At 41.4% G+C, this 16,829-nt stretch overlaps 1 protein-coding gene across 2 annotated transcripts in view; it reads right to left on the bottom strand.

Moving 5' to 3' along the window:
- Positions 1-254: 254 nt before the first annotated feature.
- PRDM6 (PR/SET domain 6) overlaps positions 255-16,829 on the bottom strand; it is a 105,240-nt gene continuing 88,665 nt past the window's right edge. The window contains exons 7-9 of one of the 2 annotated variants that reach the window (XM_043465908.1): positions 8,348-8,524; positions 1,355-1,503; positions 1,100-1,241 (exon numbers count right to left, since the gene is read on the bottom strand). In XM_043465908.1, the coding sequence (XP_043321843.1) occupies positions 1,368-1,503; positions 8,348-8,524 (313 nt within the window). In that variant the 3' untranslated portion in view covers positions 1,100-1,241; positions 1,355-1,367. Of the gene's footprint in view, positions 1,242-1,354; positions 1,504-8,347; positions 8,525-16,829 lie in introns of both variants that reach the window. The other variant, XM_043465909.1, reaches the window with a different exon arrangement.

Raw genomic sequence — 16,829 nt, 5'->3', positions numbered from 1 at the left:
GGGCAGTCTGTTTTAACCACAACCCTCTGCATGGCTCCTCCTCTCAAGGTTTCCTTGTCTGGGCTATTTTCACCTATTTTTGCAGAAACACTCCCCCACACTCAGGAGGGCATCTAAGGCTTCCCCTTGGAGGTACGAGGAAGAAAGATGAAGATGCCTATAACGGTCTTGACGGTGGGGCTTGGCATGACTTTTGCCACATATTCTAATGCTTTCATAGACACAACAAAAAAATTACTGGAAGCTTAAAATCGTATATTCAGCCTCTCACTGAAGTACTTTATTTTCGTGTTTTTTTTTTTTTTTTTACGCTAAAATGTTACTGAAAACATGAAAACAAAATGTTCTCAACTAGCTGCTTTGGAACAATATACTGTATTATGAAGCTCCATACATTTTAAATGTTTCTGAAATCCTGACAGGACACGGTTAAGTCCCCATTTTTCTTTTCCACTTGAATTTTAAATTTTAAACCATCTTCTTCCACCTTCAGGCTCTTCTGCATCAAGACCAGCTGCTGGATAGAAGGAGCCATGAGAAAAGTGCATGAGAAGTAAGTGTGGAAAACACAGACATGGAGTGCCTGTGGGGCTGAAGACGGCCCGGACTCAGCAAAGGCTCCAGCAACTGCATCCATAGTCCCCGCTGGGCAGCCCGAGGCAGAGGCCAGGCCAAACTGCAACAGCAGGAAGAAGGGTTGTACAACGCGTCCCCTTGTATCATGCTACTAAAAAAGGTGCAATGAGAAACAAGTCCCTGTGCATTCTCAGTCACAACTGTGGGCAGAAGAGCCCATCCGATTCCTCCCTTTGGTATTAAATAACAGTTTTTTAAAAAAAGCTTTTTAGAAACAAAGCAAATACATGGTGGGCCTGGAAATGTAAGCCATCCCAGGTTGGTTGTCCACTGAAATGAGTCTCATCCCTAGTCATAAATAAATAATCTCTCTCCTGGTCTGACTTCCACGCCAGGATCAATATCTCTTAACATCTTACTTATTTTATTACTGCTTTTGGTTTTCTGGGACTGATTGAAAGTTGCTTCGAGGAAATCTTTGGTTTTGCTTAAGTGTCCGTGACATTTAATCATGACTTTCCTTGCAGTTTAATTCCAACCAGTCAATCAGTTAATCCACTTCGATTGATTCTGGGCTCTCGGTTATTGGCTTGCACTCATTGGGCATCCGCTGGTGTCGGCTCAGCTGGGTGGCCTGCGTGAAGCTCCTCTCACACCTCTCACACCTGGAGGAGGCAAGAGAGAAAATTGAGACCAGGGAGCGGGGCCCGCAGGGTGATGGGCTTCCTCTCATCCTGCCTAATCAGAACAGACACTCCAAAGTGGCTTCAGATTTTACCGGCTCAAGAGGTTTAATTGGTGGCTCCTTCCAAGGCCCGGATGCCTGTGATGGGACAAAGCCCGGCTGATGCAGAACAGAGGGATCTGTCAATAGGCAGGGGGAAGGTGATTTCTCCAGAGGGCCCTGTCCTGCTGCAGCTCTGATCACTGTCAGTTCAAATAGATAAAGAACAAAAAGAGATTTTTAGGAGTGAGCCATCAAAGCAGCAGCTTGTCTGCAGTTTTCTGCTCCGTAACCCCAAAGAGAAATGGATGACAAATAGAATTTCACCTGCTGCTAATTTGAAATCGGGAATTCTACTCCCCTCAGCACAGTGGCCAGAGAGCCATCAGCCCTGAATCTGGAAACCGGAGGAAGCAATGCATTAGTCTGTGGTGAGTGTGGGAGGTGGGTATGAGTGGCCGCTTTCATGCAAAAGCTAGAGTATTGCACCTCAACCAAAGTTAGAGCTAAAAAATGTTTGCAGAGGGATAGGGGACTCGGAAAAACTCAAAATCAATCAATGTTTGTGTGTTTCAAGTTTACCTCTCTACCAGACACAGCAGAAAGAATGTACATGTGGGAGTTGCTGTGTCCAATAAGGACAAAACTGGCCTCACGTTTCAAGAATATCTCATCTCCTTAACTTAAAAAATAAAATAGCTAACCTAGAGACCTTGGGCCTAACCCATCTTCCATGCAACACATACCAACTAGCTTGATGGCTACATGATCTTCAAAACACACATACACATACACACACACACACACACAAATCCAATGGTGTCCTCTGGTTTTTCTATGGTGACGGTTGTTCCTGGCTGGTTACCAATGACTGTGTGTGTATACACATGCGTGCACACACACACTGCAGCAGCAAGCTCTGCACAGACAGTGGCTCCCTGTCACTCGGGCTGCTTGTCTGGGCTACCTGGAGCACTGGTCAAGCACCCACAAGGGCACAGCAGCCACCTTAGTCCCCCTAATGTCCTCTCCTCAAACCTTTGAAGGAAAAGGTACTGAAGAGAGCTGCAGACACGTGTCTTCTTTTAAATGAGGCAGTTCTGAGTCTCAGGTTCCTGCACTGGTGGGGCTGAGGGGAAGCCTCAGCAGAAAGTCCACACTGCCATCACACGTGCTGTGAGCCCCATGATCGGGTGGGAGAGTCTCTCATTTTCCTTTTGAGTACAGTACACCAAGTGCTTTGCTAGGAAGGCAATCACCTATAAAAATAAAGCACCTCTATCCATATTAGGGAGTCCCACCTATTTTTTTAACGTTGGGAGACTTGAGCTTGACCATCACACTTGGATTTTTCAGGGCTCCTGTGCCAGCTGGATGTGTCAGGATGAGGAAGTTGTGTTTCTTTGATTGTCTTTCGGGGAATATTCTTAGCAGCCTGTTCCGCTGTTAAAAACTGCACTGTGATCTTGACAAATGTATAATGTCAGCTTTAATGTATCAGACCTATCAGCTCAATGAAAATAACTCAGAAGTATTGATCAGCTAATGATTTTTGGTGTATTCATTAACGTCCATGGGCAGCTTATCCCCTCTCCAGAGCTCCTGAAGTGCTGATGACATGCTAGTGAGCTGCTGATTGTTTATTAGAAAACTGATTAGTTACAGGATTGGTGTGTCAAAATATACTACCTTTCACTGCCTGATAAACTTTCAAATTATTATATTCCTTCTTTTTTTAAATTTTTAAACTTTAGAATCAATTTCAAAGAGAGCAGAAGAGTTTGAACAATTATAAGGAATGACCAGTCATGGAGGTTGTGCTTTTGTACCTCTGATCTTGTGTATCAGAATATAAACAGTTCAGAACTGGGAAGTGTAGTGCTTCGTATATGGCAAGGGTGTATGTCTATATGTAAGCATCAGACAGTACGAGGGGGGTTGACACTTTTCTCATGTGTTTGCCTAAATGCCTCCCAGATATTTACACTCATGGAACCATTTGTTGTCATAGTCGGGAGATTTACTAAGTCTATAGGGCTCCTGAGATCATCACTGAAAAATCTTCTCTAGGGCCATCTGCTCACCAGGTGCGAGTGAAAAACGTGTGCAGATGTGTAGACAGTTACCTTAATTTAGATCCTTTACCTAGGAATTTCCCCTTCTGGAGAAAAGTGGGCTACCAGAATTAATACCTATGTGTGTTGGTAATTAAAAGAATACCATTTATATAATTAAGGAAGTAAAGAAAGCTTGATTGAAAACCATTTTTTAATAAAGGAAGAGCCTTGGTTTTATGTTCATCATCTTTAATTTTAGAAACAAATCTCTTCACAAATCATTTTCATAGACAATAGAACTCATCAGAAGGACAGACTCAAAGTAAATACTTAGATTCTGGCAGGTCAGAGCTGGACTTCAGCTGGACTGGGATTGAACTAATCCTGAATTACAATCCCAGACAAGTGCCTGGGCATGGGAACCTCCAAGCCTGGATTTCATGCTACTTAGCAAAAAAAAAAAAAGAAGAAGAAAAGACATAGGTAATGATCCAGGAGCAAAACAACTGCTCGGGCACAGGGTCCTCCTCACGGTGCTGACGTCACAGCCTTGAAGGAAACATCGCAGGAACAATGAAGGGAAAGTTGTCCAAATATTTCCACAAAGAGCAAGTCCCCAGCTTTGTACCAATGTGGGCATCTTATATAATTACACTTGAGTTCCTTTTAGATTTGAGATCATTCTTTACTTAACATGATAGTTGACTGGCTTATAGGTTCACAGGGAGCTTAACAATTGTCATCTGAAACTGACAGAAGTGTAAAATGATGTCAAGTTCTGTTACACAGAAAACATGCAGGAAGCTTTCTTTCTGGTCCTCTATGGCCTGTTACCAAATACTTCCTGAATTAAATCAGATTGCTTCATACTTATGATGCAATGCACATTTATTGCATATTATGCATATTTACTGATGTGCTTTTTTTATTTGCTTTGATTTTGCCTAGATCTTGTTAAAATATAAAATGCTTTTTGGAATATCCTTTGATTATTTTCTATACTAAGTCAAATTGTCTTAAGGCAAAAACGTAGTGATGAGCATTTCCCCTGCTTCTAACGCTGAGGAGAAAAAGAAATTCTATGAAAACTCCTGGTCTTCCCAGGCCCAGAAGCCAGGCATCAAGCAGCTCACATGGATTCCAGGCAGAGCAACCTCCCTGAAATCTTGAGAGTTTATGTTTAGTAACAGAGAAGGAGAAGGAGATCTTATTGTAAAGAGTAAGTCTGAGACTGACAACTAACTTCCTTCCTTCCTTCCCTCCTCTTTCTAATAAAGTGCTTGGCAATTGCTGTGAGATAAAATGAAGTCTTATGTTCGTCCCTTGTTCTCCACAAAGTCAAGTCTCACAGTACAAACTGAAAGTATATGATCCTTTGAAATGTGCTTTTCCTATGATCTCCTTCACCTTACACATTCGGAGTCCACAGCCCAGGTTAACTGTTGACAAGCTCAAGGTCTACCTTGAGCATGGGGGTTGGGGGGAAAGGGGAGTTTTTCAGTGGGATTTCAGCCAATCACACCATGAGACAAAGCCTGGAATGAAACTCTCTTCTCAATACCAGATCTTCTCCGGACTGCTTGTACGGCACCAATCTTGATCTGCCTTGAAAAACCACTTTTCAGCAGAAGATTTTAGAACCTATAAGGGGCTTTCCGCTGCTGGGGCCTGGCCCCTGAGAATCCTGCAAAGGCTTCCCGGGCCCTGGGATGGGTGGGACAGTTTGGGGACTGAGTCCTTTGGGGCATCTATTTGGAAGCTGCCCAAAGCGTACAGTTTAGGGTTGTGCTTCTTTACAAGATTCTTTTCCTTCTTTGCAAAACTGTTTAAGCCAATACCCATTAGTTGAAGTAGTAAAATTAACTGTTGTGGCAAAACCCATTTTAATGACTAATCTGCAACAAACTTTTTTTTGGATGTTTGTTTTATAGGCTTATAAAAGGATATCTTCAAAATATTTACAAATGTCCATGGGATGGATATCCATGAGCTATGGTTGGAAGAGTCCCAAAATTCCCCTGGGATAGTTCAATCCTGAACGATCCGGTTGTATACACTGAAGGATTTAGCTTTCCATTTCCTAGAAGACGTTTATATCTTCTTGCACTTACAAAGTAAGTGTTCACTCAGTTTTCCCCTGGCAACATAGATTTGATAAATTTTTAAAAACCCCACAGCATGTGGCTATCTTAATACAAGAAGAAGCAGGAGGAACTAACCGTGCACAAAGAATCTAATCCAACCAACTCTGGTGTTTCTTTGTTTTTCCAGATGAAATTAGGTTACGGTCCCTAAAAATACTTTGAGAAAGGAAAAACATACAAATACTAAAGTCCTCGAACTACTAATCTGATAAAATAAACTTGAACTACTAATCTGATAAAATAAAATAAAAATAAAATAAGTTAAAATGTCACCTTTATCGGAAACATGACAAAAACAGGATGTTAGAGGAAAAAAATTGAGTGGAGTCAACGAGGTTACACTTAAGTAACACCTTAACATTAACAGAAATCTATTTTCCATTCTGACCCTGAAACCTCTTCAATTAATTACTAAAATCTATTTACACAGCAACAAGATAAAAATCAATCTGATGCCTGGCACTGTGTCTGCCTGGCTACCCTCTCTGTTATAAGGGGCCAGGAGGATCGCTGGCCCTCTTGCACCTCTGCTTTTGAAGAGCTCTCTTGCTCACAGGCACGGGGAATGTGCCATTGTCATCTCCCTCATCCAGAGCAGTGGTGAAGCCAGAGACTGTGGACCCCTGAGGACCTGGGTCAGTGACGAAGCCCACTGTGCAGGACACAGACACCTGCCCAGGGAGCCCCAGGGCTGTGCTAACCCGCCTGGTCCTCACAGTGGGCTAGAGAGAGAGGGGCTGCTCGGGGCCATGGCAGCCCCGGAGGACACAGTCTGCCCGGCGTGGTGCAGGCTGGATTCTTAGACCTCATCCAGTCCCCTCACCAGATGTCCTTTGCAACAAACAAGCCCCACCCACAAACACAGGCAAAAATGAAAACTTTCAATTATTAATTAATATCGTAAATTAAACCACAATGGAAAATATTTAAGAATAATGAACAAACGTTACTAATTCATGAGGAAATGGGTCAAGATGAGTGTTTATGAACCTCTCCCTCAGCTGCAGAACACTGAGGCATGCAGGATGCAGACCAGCAGGACTCTGCCTCCGTGAGCCAAGCCCCGTCTCCCGCTGAGCACCATGGCAACAGCATGCTCCACCCGGCATTCCTCCACCGGAGGGAAAAGCATGGGGACTGAGACTCGCGGAGACTCCTTGGCTGAGACCAACAAGGGGATCTGCCTCCTACTGCCTGAATCATTTCCTTTCTTGCTTGATCTTATCCTATGGAAGCAAGGAGATCAAACCAGTTAATCCTAAAAGAAATCAACCCTGAATATTCATTGGAAGGACTGATGCTGAAGCCCCAATACTTTCACGATCTGATGCAAAGAGCTGACTCACTGGAAAAGACCCGGATGCTGGGAAAGCCTGAAGGCAAGAGGAGAAGGGGACGACCCAGGATGAGATGGTTGGATGGCAACACTGACTCAATGAACATGAATTTGAGGAAACTCTGGGAGATAGTGAAAGACAGGGAAGCCTGGCTTTCTGCAGTCCATGGGGTCACAAAGAGTCAGACACAACTGAGTGACTCAACTGAACTGAACTGAACAGAACGTAAACAGACTATACATCCAGGCCCTTTTCATGCTCCTTCTTAATCAACTAAAGTCATCATGGCAAACGAGCAAAGAGAGATATAAGAGGGCTGAACAAAGAAGAGCCTATCACACAGACAGTAAAACCTGTTCTGAGATGACCAATTGGTCACACAAGCTGGTTCACACTCCCAAGCCTTTCTGTATCCCACACGGGCTTCCAGAAAGCCTTCTTCCCTTGTATGTCTGGAAAACTCCTACTCAGCATTCAAAACATACCTTAAACCTCATCTCCTCCAGACAGCACTGATTACTCCACTTCCGTGCTACCTGAAACACTGTACACACATGCCTTACTGTTTTTCAATTCTGTACCTTCTACCCTATGTAGTAATCCTTGCTTATTAATTGGGCTTCCCCCAAAACTATGAGGTCTTCAAAGATTAGGGAGCTGAGTCTCACTTACCTTTTTATCTCTTATGCCTAGCAGTGTACCTAGTACAAAAGAAGGTGCTCCATAAATATTTGCTGCATGAATGAACACATACATACATGAATGAATGAGTGAGAGAATGAAAAGGCCATCTTATAGGATTCAGATGTCCTCTGTTTTCATGATTGTGCTATATCTAGAAACGTTGTTTCTCGCTTAGGTGCCCTTGCCTTGGCCAAAGCCCTTGTCTACCTCTTTCCACATTCCTTGAATCCTCAAGAACTCAAACATGTCCTGTGTTTGGTTTTGTTTTTCTTTCTTTCATTACCATGGTAAGTCTGAAATCCAAAAGGGCACGTTGAAAAGCTACCAGTTGGCTGCTGTAACAGATTCAAACCTCCTTAATACATATAAAAGAGGAGGAAATCATTCATCAGAATTTTAAAGGGTTCAAATTTCCCAAGAGACAATTATTTAGCTGTTCTCAACTGTGGCCACCTTGCAGATGGCCACAGATGGCACTCTGCGAGGCTCCCAGTTCAAATTCCAGAGGCACAGACCCTGAGAAACTAGAAAGAATCTCTAAATTACTCATTCCTACTTCCTTATTTTATTTATGAGAAAACAGATCACAAAGAATGTCTCACGTTCAAGGCTGCACAGCTCAAGCCAGGCCTCAGTGTAAAAATATTCTGAATTCATTTTCCTAGCATCAGCTACTATACAGCAGGTGATTCTGCAGTCTGGACGTTGACTTTGTACCCAGCCTTCTCCAGCAGCCAGCTGAGCTGGGCGCTGCTGCCCACCTTGTCTGCCGGCTCCCAGGAAAGGCGAGGAGAAAGGAAGGAGGCAGCACGAGCCGCTACTTACTTGAAGGGCTTTTCTCCAGTGTGGGTTCGGATGTGGTTGTTGAGGGTGGTGGCCCCGGCAAAGGCACGACCACAATAGCCGCATTTGAAAGGCCGGTCACTGGAGTGAGTGACCACGTGGTTCCTCAGTTCTGAAGGCTGGGAAAAGGACTGGGAGCAGTGGCCGCACTGGTAAGGTCTGAAACAAATGAAGACACTACCTGGTCATTACATTCTACATTAGTCAGTAGAAGTTAGCATCACGAGGCTAGGGCCAAAATGTTTTTGGAACATTCAGTTTTTGTAACAAAGCATAGAGCTGGGGCCCCTGGGTTCTCATTACTATACTTGTTGCCATAGGAACAAAATTCACAAAGCTGATGTGACACATTCAATACCCCCACGAATATTCCTTTCCAATATTAACTGCACCATTTCCACAACTTCTATTTCGTATTTTGATCCCCACCCCCAGGCAAATATGGGAGCTTTTAGAGTACAGACTTGATGAAGGAGAATGGTATAAGAGAAAATATGTAATTGTCTCTTGTAATTCTGTGGCACTTTAACTTTACAAAGTGTGTTAAAATCAATTATCTGGTTTAATCTTTACGATAATCCTCAGGGAAAGCAGTTATTATTATCTCTGTCAGTTCAGAAAATGGAGGATAAACTGTCCTCAAAGGAAATAAGCTCTTGATGCCAAGGTCACTCAAGAGTGATTGGACTTTATTCTAAGTCCCAGGTAAACAGGCAGGCAAGTCAGCAAGCTGCGTGTGTGTTTTAAAAGATACTAGATGGTCCTGGGCTCTGTCTACAGCACATCCCCAACTGTGGCTATCTGGTAGCGCACAGATCAACACGTTTATGCACTCAGATCTGCTTCTTTGAAAAAGACATCCTGACTTCCATTTACAATCTCCCTACCCTCAACCCTGACTCATATTTATCCACTGGGTCTTTTTCTGAAACTTCAGTTCCCCAGTTTAATCTGGTAGCAAGTGATGATTTATAGCAGCCCAGAAATGACAGGATATCACTATGTTTGCAGGAGGAAGACTGGGATGCAAAAGCAAATGGAAGGAAGTTGTGACAAATACCTGATAATTAGCAAGATTATCAGAGCATGTTCTTTTCAGTTCCTGAGAAGGAAATCAATTTTTGGTTTTCATAAAATAGATTAAAATTCTGTCTTCTCCACAGAAGTTCTTCTGCTTACTTAAGCAGAATCTGGTGAGTGATATAAAACCTGGGGAGTTTTCCCTATTTGAGGCTATTTCATATCATTCCTTGACAGGGCTCTAATTTGTTTATCAAAATTTTTGTTAAGAAAATTAATAATCTGTCATGAGTGATATCAAGAGAGTTCAGGAAGCCCTGGCTTGTGGCTCAAATGTTTCTGGCTGTGTTTAGAAAGCCAGTGACTAAAACAGACTTAATTGCTCTACCTTTAGCAAATGCATATGTTCCAAAGACTAGAAACCAAAATGTAGGGCCAGGAGACAACAGTGACCGAGCATGTACAACAATTCAATTAAGTGCAAAATAAAGTGCACCCTCTCATTTGTCAAGTGAAGTGCTTAATTGTGGCTACTTGCCTCACTGAACACAAATACTATTATTTTACCAGGCTTCAGCACACTGAGCACTGATTGTAGAATTTTTTAGCTTGATTAATAGTCCAGGATTGGTCAATAACTCAATACTATACAATTTTAATTACTTACATTTAGAAATCTATCTGCTTTCAAACAAGTTTCAAAGAAATATATAAGAGTCCTTGGTAAGGAGTTTATCAAACTTGACAAATTGCACATGCATTTTATTACAATGATAAAATAAAGCTTTGAAGTCATTAAAATTATATGTAGATGAGAATGTCCTTTTGCCAAATCTATTCTTTGTAGTAACCATTAACCTTAGAGGGGTCCTCCAGAAATCATTCTCTCGGGGTGAATTTTTTTAATGTTACTGAAGATCATAAACAAAATAATGTATTAATATATGCTATATCCACTGACAATTGATTTTTCTAATAGTGAAGGACCATTAACATTTATTAGCCTCTGGTTATCTGTTTTTAATAGCTATCACAATAAAAAATAAGCCACTAAATAAAACCAATTAATCTTTTCTTTTTTTCTAATTCTGCCGTCAAAAGTTGGAGTGATTTATCTCCTGTAGTCAGAAGTCATTCCAGCCTTCTTACTCTAATAATCAAGGTGGCAAAGATTTACACACCAAAGAGAAGAAATGACCACAGATGGGTTTATGCTGAATTCTTATATCAAGGTAACAACAATGAAAGGCAAACTGGATTCTAAAACATCACCTTGGCCAGTACTAGCCTGAGAGAGGTTTGCTAGGTATCCTGTGACCTGTGGCACAGCCACTTTGCGCAATTCAGCTGAATGAATGGAATGGCCTCAAATGAGGGAAATGGAGACGAGTCGTGATTCAGCTTCTGAACCTAATCAGCTGTGGGACTTGACAAGTCACCCAACTTCCCTGACTCTCCATCTCCTCATCGCTCTGGTAAGCAGGATGGACTGAACTAGTTGCCCTCTCGCATCCCATCCTGTTCTGCTCCTGCTTTTAGATAATCAACAAACATATGTCACCTAAGGATCTGGCCAAGACACAGCCTCACGGGAGACAGCATCAACCATGTGACCTCCACCCTCCACTGTCTGTACCAGCCAGTGCCCTGTAGCCAGTCTTCCACAGTTTTGTCTCTAGTCCTGCTAATTAAAATATGGACTATTTAAACTAACTTGGTAAACTGTTGAGACGTCCAAGCAACAAGAAAATCTAGAACTGAAATACAGAAACAAACTTTACTTTCAGTTCAGTTCAGTCACTCAGTCGTGTCCGACTCTTTGCGACCCCAAAAATCACAGCACGCCAGGCCTCCCTGTCCATCATCAACTCCCGGAGTTTACCCAAACTCATGTCCATCGAGGTGGTGATGCCATCCAGCCATCTCATCCTCTGTCGTCCCCTTCTCCTCCTGCCCCCAGTCCCTCCCAGCTTCAGGGTCTTTTCCAATGAGTCAACTTTTCGCATGAGGTGGCCAAAGTATTGGAGTTTCAGCTTCAGTATCAGTCCTTTCAATGAACACCCAGGACCGATCTCCTTTAGGATGGACTGGTTGGATCTCTTTGCAGTCCAAGGGACTCTCAAGAGTCTTCTCCAACACCATAGTTCAAAAGCATCAATTCTTCAGCGCTCAGCTTTCTTTACAGTCCAACTCTCACATCCATACATGACCACTGGAAAAACCATAGCCTTGACCAGATGGACCTTTGTTGGCAAAGTAATGTCTCTGCTTTTTAATATGCTATCTAGGTTGGTCATAACCTTCCTTCCAAGGAGTAAGCGTCTATTAATTTCATGGCTGCAATTACTTTAGTAGATCTCAAAAACAAAGTGATGTCCCTTTAATTCTGGTACCCTGAAGAGTAAGATTTTAAACCATATTGTCACATTCACCTTTGCAGATACTTATTTTATGTAGAATTTAGTACTAAAATGTGTACTCTATTTGCCATTATAACAACAGATGCTCTCTCTCAGCCTAGAAATATATGGAAAGTGAACCCTTAGGAAATACAGACAAGATCCTTCTTTCTCTGGATTTTCAGTATTTCCCAAGAATGAATAAAAGGAAACGATCAAAAAGTAAATTTAACATTGATTGCATCCCAGTGTTGACCTAAGCACACAGGAATACATTTAAGACAGAATGAAATCTTCATGCTCAAGAGCAGGGCTTAGAAAACATCATGGCTACTACAGAATCTCAGATGTCACAACTTGTTTCTAAACAACTGACCTCAGGATTTAAGATGCTATATGTATGTTTTATTAGCACACCCTGACTCCTCACCTCTCAGTTTACATCTAAAGGGCTTTGAGGGCACAGAATCACTTGCCATTTCTCAGCTTTTTATTCTGATGACTAACATTCCCATTAACTTTTCAAGCAAGATTTGGTTAAGGGGCAGTATAGGGATGGAAGAGTGGGAGATGCAAACTCTTGGGTATAAGATAGGCTTAAGGATGTATTGCACAAGGGGAACACACTCAACATTTTGTTGTAACTATAAATGGAAAGTAACCTTTAAAAATTGTACAGTTTTTAAAAAGACTCATAGAATAGACGGTGGGGTTTGAAAAGTTCTACAAATAATAAAAGAATTTTTAAAAAGTGAAAAAAATGAAATATCAATAACAACAAAAACATAAGTCTTAATTTATTAAACTCTTAGATACAATCAATTTCAATTCCCAAATTCTGTGCCCCTTTGATGTGTCATAGCAGAAGCAGCACAGGAAGACACGGCATTGTCAAGTGCCGTGTTCAGCTTCACTCTTCATAGGATCTCAGGTCACTGAGCAGCTAAATGAGACTCTCCTTTCTAAAGCACTTTGATTCTCTCCAAGTTATCATACACATATATCATTTTATTATTCTCCAAACAAATACAATGAGCATTCCTCACAAAGTGATAATAGCCAGTAACCAGAAGAAGCTTTTGGCTGTTTGTTTTTTGTTAAACACTACTTGAGATACCTAGCAATGCTGTTCCATGATGAAAATGTTCTGTATCTACACTATTCAATAGTGGAACCACTAGACACACACAGCCACTGAACACTGGAAATGTGGCTAGGGTGACTAAGAAACTAAAATACTATTTTAACTTAATTTGGATTAATTTAAATAACCTTGTGTGACTTGTTCCAACACAGAAATATCAAGTTTCAAGAAAAACTAGGAGGTGCTCCGTCCTCAACAATGAAATATCTAAAAAAAATAGACAAAAGCCTAGGTCGATTTAGTTAGCATATATCAATGCCGGTAAATTTCTAAGCAGAAAGAAAGCAGCAGGACAGTTTTGTGCCTCCCCTGGCATTTTCTGCAACTGGTGGCTCCTCTGCCAAAGATGACTTGAGTAAAATGTGCAATTCATTTACTCCGCGTCTGTAATTGGTTTGGTGTACACATAGGAAAAGGATGAAACATTTAACAAAATTAAGTGTGGTTTGGTTTAAAATACTATTAATCCTTCCTTGATTTTTCTTTCATGGCATGAAAGCCTCCAGGACAAAAGTTGTTCAGTTGGGCCCACGTTCCCTCCTTGCTCCCTGTCAGTCAAGCCCAAGAGCCCATCCCCAGAGATTTCAAACAGGGCGCCATTTAGGCCACTGCAGGCTGTCCTGAGTGAGAAAAGAACTAAGCGCTACGTAAGGAGAAAAGGATTTCAGGAGACTGGCAGTACAGAGCCAAGACACTCGGAGAATGCTGAAAGCTAGAGAGAAGGTAACCTTCACACGTAGGGGAGGGGGAAACAATGGAACAGAAACACCGATGCATTCCAAAGCAACTATTACGGTGATGGGATTATTGTCAGGCTCCTCCCATCAAACAGCTCTTTCTAGAGTTATCTTCCCCTCTGGTACTTCCACATCCAATTATATAAACAAGGACGCTCAAAACACAAATGTGAGTGGCTGACAGTGTGTCCAGGAGGCTAAAGACAAGCTTTCCCCATGTGGCACAATCAAAAAGGAAAGGAAAATGATGAAAAATAAAGATAAGCACTGTAAAGACATTCTGCAGAGAATAAACTAGAACATATGCATCAGAAAATAACCCACTGTGAGTGAAGGCTTTGCTTACTCCTTTCTGGAGACCCATGACCACCACCACTACCCCCAGTGGGACCTTTGATAGTTTCTGCAGCAAAAAACAGAAGGGAAAGGGGATTTCTAATTCCTGGTTCAAGCACAAGTCTGTCAAGCTGCCCTGGCCTGGGTAATAAGCTTATGTGCCTGTGTGTACACTTAGTCACTCTGTCCTGTCTGACTCTTTGCAACCCCATGGACTATAGCTCACCAGGCTCCTCTGTCCATGGGATTTCCCAGGCAAGAATACTGGAGTGGGTTGCTATTCTCTTCTCCAGGAGATCTTCCCGACCCAGGGATCACATCGTGTGCATTGCTAGGCAGATTCTTCACCAGTGCACCACCTGGAATAAACTTATGCTAAACTATAAATGTTTTTTGAAATCCCTAAATAATATCTAGGTTGATCTAGATTCCTACAGCTTCCTCCCTTTGAATTTACTCATGAAAGAAAAAGTCAGTAGCTTGAGAAAAGGGAAGAAGAGATTTGGGGGAGTGGGGGGGCGCGTATGTTTAATATTAGGACTTCCCTGGTGGTTCAGATGGTAAAGCGTCTGCCTATAATGCAGGAGACCGGGGTTCAATCCCTGGGTCGGGAAGATCCCCTGGAGAAAGAAACGGCAACCCACTCCAGTACTCTTGCTGGAGAATCCCATGGATGGAGGAGCCTGGTGGGCTACAGTTCATGGGGTCGCAAAGAGCTGGACATGACATTAACACAATAAAATTAAGAAATAACAATCCTGTGGCTTCTGGACCCTATTATGGGTATATTTTTATCTTTAATGCTAATTGCTACTTTGCCAGGTCAAATGAATTTTCCTTCTATGTTCAATGTAAATAACATGGTAGTGAAAATCAGTAAGGCTGCCAATCCGGGGTATCCTCAGATCTCTTTCCTTTTTATCAAGTCATAGACTTACTGATGGTCCCTCACATGAAAAAGCTCACAAACAAAGACACATACAGTCTCTTTGATGAAAGTTCAAATGTCTTGGGTTTCATGGCCAAATATTCAGTCTGTTGAGTGAAAAATCTTTTAGACCTAAGATTCAGGGGCCTGTTTCAAAATCTGGACATGTTTGAAACTAAACTCTAGCTTGTTTACTTTCTGACTTTGTCTTCTGTGTCTCCCTTTCTTGCCTCTAGTTCTAGCAAGATTTTCCTATCAAAATAAAAACATTTGCATTTTTCAAATAGAAAGGAAATGGTTTCTGACTGGCAGGTTCTAAGTTTTTTCACTGTATAGGGCTGAATGGGCACAAACTGCCAAGGACTAAAAGTCAGTTAATTTATGGAGTCAATCACTAAAGAAAACACATATATTCAGCAGTTCAGTCTCCACGTGGACAATAAAAGACTCCAAATCTCACAACTATGCACAAATTGATGCTCCACTTTAGTTCTGTATATTTCTCCTCTTCAGAAATTCACTCATGTGGTTAAGAATTATGGAGAGAATGTCTTCTACTCCCAAATGTGCTGGTACAGGAAAGCATGTGAGATTCTGGAACACCAACCATACAGCTCTTCCAAGCCTATATCCTAAAAGCACATTATATATCTCAGTGAAATTAGTGGGTCAAGGAGACTGAGCATCTCTATTTCCCTTATCTCCACTAACCAACTCAAATGTGATGGAATAATTCAAGCATCTCCCTGTTATTAGTAAGAAACAATGTATTTTATTACTCTGCCTCTAAAAGGACTACTTCATTAAAGTCATAATAATTACTTTTAACTTATTCATGAATGATGGTGACCACCTCTCTTCACCAACAAAGTGAAGGGAAAGGAGGAGATACAGCAATCTACCTGCATATAAAGCACATTACCTCACCTCATCTGGGAGGGCCTGGCCAAACCACACCTGGATATCTGCATCAAACAAGCCCAGCAGGGTCTCACACAGGATAGGAGTCTCAAGCCACCTGGATTTTTGCCAGTAACTCTAGATTAGCTTGGAATCAGCAATAACCTAACAGTCTCTCGTGGAAGTGTATTTTGTACACTTTGTAAGTTTTCTAATTTGCCAGGCACTTGTCTGACAGATTACATAGATGCTTTACAAATTCTAACACTATTATTTGACAGAACAGACTTCACAGGAACTCAAACCAGAATACATACATGATTTTTGAAGTGAAACTGAGGTTTGACAAAACAGTCTGTTTTGCTATCTTTTTATTTACCATGACATATTTCATTGTTTTATATGACATTCAGCGTGAAATCATACTCAAAGCTAAGCTTTCAGTTCCTCTATCCAGAAATTTTCAACTATCATTTCATCTTACCTTGTATATTCAGTTGTGATGATCACAATGAATCTCTTGAGAATACACCTAAACTCATGCACACCTAAACTCCCTCAATTTAAAAAGCAAGTTTATAATAAATTGTAATGCACTTTTTATATTAAAAAAAATAACCAAAATGCTTTGCAAACTTTGAACAGATATATCTTGAGGCTATCTGTATACTTGCAAGGAAGGCAAATTAAAAAAAAAAAAAAAATCCTTCTCGAGTAAGAAAAACATTTCCAAAACTTTTGTGTTCCCTTAAAGCCAACACTACAAAGATATATAGAAGGCTGTTGATATTTTCACCGGGAGGCTCTCCTATTGAAGGTAAAAGATGATATAGACACAGCTGCCTTAATGGCCTTAATACAAATGTTTCAACATCAATCAGTTACAGCAACGCTTTGATGCCAAGCAAGTGGTTTCTAGCATGGCACCAAAGAAAACATATACACACATAAAAATGCACGTGTACCCTAAAAATGGATCATTATCTGAAATTAAAAGATT

The sequence above is a fragment of the Cervus canadensis genome, chromosome 4 (genome assembly GCF_019320065.1).
Source record: "Cervus canadensis isolate Bull #8, Minnesota chromosome 4, ASM1932006v1, whole genome shotgun sequence".
Lineage (NCBI taxonomy): Eukaryota > Metazoa > Chordata > Mammalia > Artiodactyla > Cervidae > Cervus > Cervus canadensis.
Note: the sequence above shows the minus strand (reverse complement) of the source record. Positions and strands in the feature narration are given on the sequence as shown.